The sequence below is a fragment of the Panicum virgatum genome, chromosome 7K (genome assembly GCF_016808335.1).
Source record: "Panicum virgatum strain AP13 chromosome 7K, P.virgatum_v5, whole genome shotgun sequence".
NCBI lineage: Eukaryota > Viridiplantae > Streptophyta > Magnoliopsida > Poales > Poaceae > Panicum > Panicum virgatum.
Genome location: NC_053142.1, coordinates 24,990,034 through 24,996,950, shown reverse-complemented (window position 1 = coordinate 24,996,950; position 6,917 = coordinate 24,990,034). Strand labels below are relative to the sequence as shown.

At 50.7% G+C, this 6,917-nt stretch overlaps 1 protein-coding gene across 1 annotated transcript; it reads left to right on the top strand.

Annotated features, from left to right (window-relative positions):
* Window positions 1–2,028: 2,028 nt before the first annotated feature.
* LOC120640042 (cysteine proteinase inhibitor 10-like) lies at window positions 2,029–4,959 on the top strand. Its single transcript, XM_039915938.1, has 2 exons — window positions 2,029–2,272; window positions 4,426–4,959. Exons 1-2 carry the CDS (start codon window positions 2,029–2,031, stop codon window positions 4,797–4,799), a joined length of 618 nt encoding a protein of 205 aa, XP_039771872.1. The 3' UTR covers window positions 4,800–4,959.
* The last annotated feature ends 1,958 nt before the right edge of the window (window positions 4,960–6,917 follow it).

Below are 6,917 nucleotides of genomic sequence, written 5' to 3'. Positions count from 1 at the left end.
CAATGAGCTCACCCTTAGGAGCAGAAAAGCTTAGGATAGAGGGCTGCTCCATGATACAAGGGGGTGAAGATAGAGATAAGAAGAAAAAGAAAAGATTTATTTTTGAAGGGATAAGATACGAGGACGACTAGGCAAGAAGAAAGATACATCAACCGTTCCCCGGCAACGGCGCCAGAAAGCTTGTTGGGTATTTTAACGATGCGAATTAATCCGCAAACGCACGGATGCCGTCATAGCTTTCACCTGTGAGTATTCAAGGGTATCGTATCCACGGGGAACGTTTATGCACTAACTCATAACTCAGTCGGTCCAAGGACACACCAGGATAAGTGGCAAGACTGGAGAGGATTCCTGCAGTAGCACTAAGGATGAGTTAAAGATCGATCTCTCGGGTAAGAATACTCGCTTGGGGCACTGGCTTACCCCTGAAATGGTCAGGAGACTCTGGCCAACGGCTCTACACTATATCTAAATGTGGAGGACTACTAAGGACCAACATGGCTGTCACCACATGCGGCCTACCTCTACAGACCGTGGGATATAAGGCAAACGAAGGTAACCCTTAGCATAGACACCACATCTATGCTACTGATTACTACCGTAGGCTGACTACGTCTGAATTCCCGTAGCAACCTACGGCACTCTGTATAAATACAGAGTGATGAACATGCGAGTAAGAGAACTGATCTCACTCAAATAAAAGTACTATGCAAGATAGGAATCACAAATACTAACTTACTCATACTGAAGGAAGCCAGTATCCGTAGAGGTACAAGTTGGAGAAGAGCGCCGACAGGCCGGCGCCCCTCCGAACTACTCCTCACCCTCCTCCTACTCTAAGCATTAGCCTAGGCAGGGCCTCGCCTTTGCATTGGAGCACTACATCTTCTCTTGTGTGGTTTGTGAAATGAGGGGTGAGGGAGGTCCCCTTTTATAGCTTGAGGAGGTCGGTTCCCGCCGAATGCATATATGAAAGGAATCAAGGTTGAGTAGGCGCTAGTCCTCCCCAAGACGCACCTGGACGGGTGCTCGTCTAGGTTCGGGCGACCCTAGGGGTCGGCAGGCCCCAGATGGCACTCCCCCAGGCCCTCCTTTCTCTGGCTGGCTGGCAGGTGGGCCCTAACCTTATCCCTTGGGTGCGTCTTGCTTGGCACACCCGTTTCCTATGGTTTGTGGCCCCTTTTTGTATGTGTAACGCAGGATTGGATCATCTATGCATTTCTTCTGCATTCACTTGTGTTTTCCTTTGCATTTAAACTGTGGGTGATTGCAGACCATGATTCACCAAAACTCGTGGAGCTTGATTAGATATAAACCCTACAACTAAGTTTGGTGACGAAATATTATGAAAAGCTGCAGGAGTTGACAGCAGATTTTAGGACTTAAGGGCCGTCAACAGTCGCTTCCACTTAGATGCCAGTCGGAGGTCCAACCGAAGTGGTTGCGGATGAGCCATATCATCACCCCGTGGATGACATCACCGTGAGGACCCCCTGCGAGCTTCTTTATCAGCAGAGAAAAAAGATTAAATTGGTTGCACACGGTATTGCTGAAGTACCCATCCAAGGCGGGACAATTCATGGCGTGCAGATTCCCGAAGGATATGCTACGGTCATGGTTGACTGAGTCGAGAGAGGATGGGAAGATCTCGACCTGGAGATCTCTGGAGGCGAGGGAGAAGAGGAACTAGGACATGCCCTCCATACTTGGATCTTATGGAACAAGCAATAAATAAAATTTGAGCGAGGGACCACAGAGTCTGCATTATCGGGTAGGTCACCGCTCGCTCCCCAAGACCCCAGTGCAGAACCGCCGTCATCGGCCCCTGCCCGAGATCCTAGTGTGGAACCGCCGTCACCGGCCACTGCCCGAGACCCCAGCGTGGAGCCACCATCGTCGGCCGGTGCCCGAGACCCTAGTCCATCGCCTACACCACCTCCACCTCCACCTTCACCTTCGGCAAAGAAGCAGAAGAAATCATCATCATTTGCTCGGGTCCCGCCACCGCCACCTCCTAGGCCAAAGAGAATGGAACGGAAGAAAAAGGGGAAGCCTGAGCCAGAGAAGTTAGGATGTGACATGATTTCTGAAGAATTGCAAGCGCATGTTGACAAGGAGGTTCATGATCACTTCAAGCCAAAGAAGCCTGAGCCCAAGATACCACTGGATCCAACAGCCAATAAGTTCTTTCTTGCAATGATGTGCCAATCAAAGAAGAAACAACCACTATCGGACTACGACAGCTCGATTACTAAATCATGGGAGAAAAAGAGTAATCGTCGGTACAACCAAGTCCTCCAGCTCGGAGAACAACCCGAACAAACAGTACCCACTCTCAAGGTCCTTTTGAAAGAGGATGAAGCAATTACAGAGTTTGTGCTTGAAACCGGGCTCTCAAAAGCTCAGCTGCAAGGGAAAGAAAAAGGCCCAGTTCACGAAGGGTCAGGCAGAAAACCATTCGTACTGGGGGAACCTCTTATGTTGCCAGAGTTGAAAAATATTCTGCAGAGAAAAATACTATGTTCGCTGCTCGCATTAAAGATAGTCATTTCCATTGGGGGATGGACGACGTATGGATCGAACTTGTAAATCTGTGGGATCTATACCATCAAGATGCTCTAAACAAGTCCCTCTTCAGTGCATTTTGCATGTAGTTGTTTTCTCTCTTATTTTTATACTCTAGCTCTACTAAATTTGTGCTTTCTCATTCCATCCTTCTATTTTTAATCGTGTAGGATGAAGGTGGTAGAATGCCGAAAAAGGGGATCTACAACATCGGCTTCATTGATCCAAATGTCGTAAATGAGGACTCCGTACTCAAATGGCCAAATTGCACCGAGAATATTATATTCACGGCCATGGATCGCACCAAGAATATTATATTGTCGTACAACTACGAGTGAGTCCTTTAACTTTTTATATCACTTCAATTTACCGTACAAATTTGAGTGAGTCCTTTAGCTTCTTTTCATCACTTCAATTTCAATAGCTTCCACTGGATCTTGCTCTCTATCGAGATTGATTGGTCCCGAGTTGTGGTGTTCGACTCCTTGCGGAAGCCAAAAGAAAAGTATCAATATCTCATAGACATCCTTCAAAAAGCATGGGCTCGGTTTTTCCATAAACACGTAGGAGTCGCGATAATGCCTTCTGATCTTTATATCAAAACTGACTTTTCGATACAGATACATATCGTGCATCTACTGTGATTTCATCAAACGTCATGAATATTTCATAACACATCTATATATAGTGTTTGAGACAAAAGCAAGGAACCAACCTATGTGGTTACTATGTATGTGAGCACATACAAAGTTTTTGCTCCTCCACTAAGAGGATGACACAACAACAATTCGGTGTAGTGTTACATTAATAATAATTTCTTACATTTACCATGCAAGTACTAATTGAAAATTTTAGTGTTTGCACTTGACAGATTTGGTGTATGAAGGAGGATCTCATGGAAATGGAAAAAATCAGGGCAATTCAAGAATCACTGAATTTCATTCGGATCAAAGGATAGGCATGGCTCAACTTGAAAGAAACAAGCGCAGGGGTGACAATGACAACTAGTATATAAATATAATATGTATATATAATTGCTTTTTGCTTTGCACGAACAAATATATATGAATGCTAGATACAAATACAATTACACAAATGGCTATGAATATGAATATTAATTAACTAAAAATAAAATAAAAAGAAGAGAAACATAATTAAAAGGTACAAAAAAACAAAAAAACACTTAGTACCAACCGGTACAATCCTACTGCGCCAAGAGCTGCGACGTAGCAGGCAGTTTAGTACGGTTGGTGTTACCAACCGGTACTAAACTGCGCCTTTTAGTACCGGTTAGCCCGGTCGGTACTAAATGCGCCAGCATTTAGTACTGATCGGGCGGTACCGGTTAGGAAACCGGTACAAACCAGGGGTTCCCAATCGGTACTAAAGGTCAATTTTCTAGCAGTGCACCCTAGCTAAAATTATAGCTACCTATATGGATCCAAACAGGCCTGTAATTAAACTTGAATTTCTTTGACTCCTTAAGTTCAAGGAGCTTTGGTGCATGTTCAAATTTGTGATCTAACATCAAATTACACTCTTGTAATTTATTACTGTTACTCTTTTACAAAGCAACAATATAAGATGCATTCTCCTACCACTGGGCCGGGGACTGATTTTCCGCCACAATTTCCGCACACCCACTCTTTTGGCGTCATTGGTTACGCAAATGGGCAACCTTATCATTGCCTGGGATGCCGATCGATATATGGGGCATCCCATTCTTTTCTCCAATTAAAAAAAATCCGGCGCCTTGTGGACCAACAGTATATATATATACACGTTAACCAAACCCACCCCCATCACCTTCACCTTCGCCGTACCACCACAAGCAATGGCAAGAATGGTGACCACGGCCAGCACCCTGCTGCTCTCCCTCCTCAGTGGCAGACACGGCAGCGGACGCTCTGGCTGCCGCGGTGGGCGGGCGGAGGGACATCACGGACGTGGGCGCCAACAAGGAGGTGCAGTCCCTGGGCCGGTTCGCGGTGGCCGAGCACAACCGCCGCCTCCGCCGCAGCGGCGGCGTGGCGACCAGCAGCGGCCCCGTCACCGTCCTCCTCTCCTTCGGAGCAGTGGCCGCGGCGCAGGAGCAGGTCGTCTCCGGCGTGGCGTACTACCTCAAGGTCATCGCGCGGGACGACCGCGGCGACAGGCCGTTCGACGCCGTGGTGGTCGTCAAGGCGTGGCTCAAGTCCAGGGAGCTCGTCTCCTTCACGCCTTCCCCCAAGTAGGAGCTCCACCGCGCTAGCTAGGAGGCGTATCTACATGCGTCGTTGCTTGCTTGTTTTACGTTTGCCTTTCACACCCTGTACGCGTAGCGATGCTACAAGCTATATGGTTATGTAGCAGATACAAACTGAATAATAAGTTTGGATCATGTTTTTTTTTCAAGGTCAATTGTTGGTTGAATAATGCTTGGATTCACTACTCGATCACTTTGAGTGATGTTTGTTGAAAGTTGAAACCGTAGCTAGTGTTTATTTGCATTCGACTTGCTTATGTTTTCCTTACCTCGCCAAAGGTTCTAATTTCAAACTTTTTTCTTTTCAAAGGATAGCAGGAGAAGAAAATATAGTCGTACATCACGGGCTAAAGCGTACACCACTACCACACAAACAAATACACATACACAATGCTACACCACCACCACCTGGGGGAGGAGCTGAAAGTAAGCCGACGAAAACTGCGCCATCCTCGCCAACACTGTGCCACGCCAAAAGCCGCAGCCTGCTGCAAACCCTAGCGGCTACCAGAACTCCACCACGGGGCCATCATCCACAAGCTGCACACACATGATCGTCGATCCCCATATTCTAGCCTTGCTTCAGCAGAACACTGCCAACGCAGCACCATTGGAAAACACGGATCCTGGCCACTCTGCGTGGGGGCCTCGCCTCTCCCACCGCCTCACACTCCTCCAAGCAACCACCTTAAAGTGTACGGGGACCTCCGCCGGCCACACTGGACACTGCTCTGCCAAGCACCCGAACATCCAAAACCGCTTTGAGAGCAATGCCTACGCCATGCCATCGCCGAGGACACCACTGCACCATGCGGGCCAGCCCGTGGCATGCAGCACCCAAGGGCCCTCTGCATCACGCCGTGAGCATACTGACCCTGTGCACCTCCTCAGCCACTGCACACGGGCCATCCAGACCACCAGCAACACTGCCACAAGCCATGACGGGTCTCCAAAAGCGGCGCCTCCAGGGAGGACGCAATGCCGATGGCACCACCATCGCTGGTCCATAACTAGACCAGGTTTTCACTCCGAGACCCCATGCTTCAGGACAGGGTGCCCCGTAGTGGTGCCCCATGGGAAGAATGACGCCCCAAGGGTGCCGCCACCACTACCACCGGCAAGAGCACCGGTGAGGGCTTCCCCCCCCGGATCAACACCATGCCTGTCGCACACACACGGACAAGCAGCAACAACATGCTCCCTGCCACCTCCGCAACGCCTCTGCCGGAGAGATGACTCGACACATCTTGAAATGCCACCACGGTACCATGAGAGTGCACCTATGTTGGTAGCACCCCAGCGCAAGCCACCTGACCCTACCACGAAGCAATGCCGAATCCACAAAATCATCGAGGAGAAGAGACAGGGAACACCGGCCATCTCACCTCCGTCCCAACTGCCCGCACGCAGATGTTCGCCGGCTCCACCTCCCAGCCACCATGGCCCAGTAGAGCAGCCAGCCACGCCAGTGCCCCCCATGCAGAGCCTCCCGCAGCATCAAGCCGCCACGCCCTGCACCTCGTAGGCCGCCACCGCCGTCCCTAAACAGGGAAGCGCCTGTGCGCTTCCGGCCCCCACGCCGACTGCCGTCTTCGTCCCATGCCGGCGTCAGGCACCGCCGAAGCCGCTGTGATGGCCGCCACCACTGCTAGCGTCGTCCGCGCCGGCCGCCGCCGCCACCACTGCTGCCCCGCCAGCACCCGCCACCACCGAACCCCAGCACCGTGCCCCAACACACAATCGCGTGCCCCCGCCACGTGGGCATGGGATCTGTGGCCCCCAAACTCCGCCGCTACCGATGGGCACCCTCAGAGGGCCGGACGGCCGCGCCTGCCCTGACGCCCCCGAGCCAGGGAAAATGGCCGCGCCACCCCCGTCCTCGACACCTCACGGGCTTCAGGAGGCCCCTCGAGCAGTGATGCGACAGAGGGAGTGGAGGGGAGGGGGTGGCTAGGGTTAGGGCCCCCCTGGTCGCCCGATGCGGAGGTGACGCGGAGGGAATCTCTCCAATCTCTAATTTCATACTGAGAAACACTGGTTCCGCCGGTTCCATCTGTACGACATAATGCATGGGCTATGGCTGAATATTATTTCATTTTGTTAGTTC

Coding starts and splice junctions, on each gene's coding strand:
- LOC120640042 (XM_039915938.1), top strand. CDS start 2,029: ATGGAACGGAAGAAAAAGGGGAAGCCTGAGCCAGAGAAGTTAGGATGT. Junction 2,273..4,425: donor TAAATCATGGGAGAAAAAGA/GTAATCGTCGGT, acceptor GACCACGGCCAG/CACCCTGCTGCTCTCCCTCC.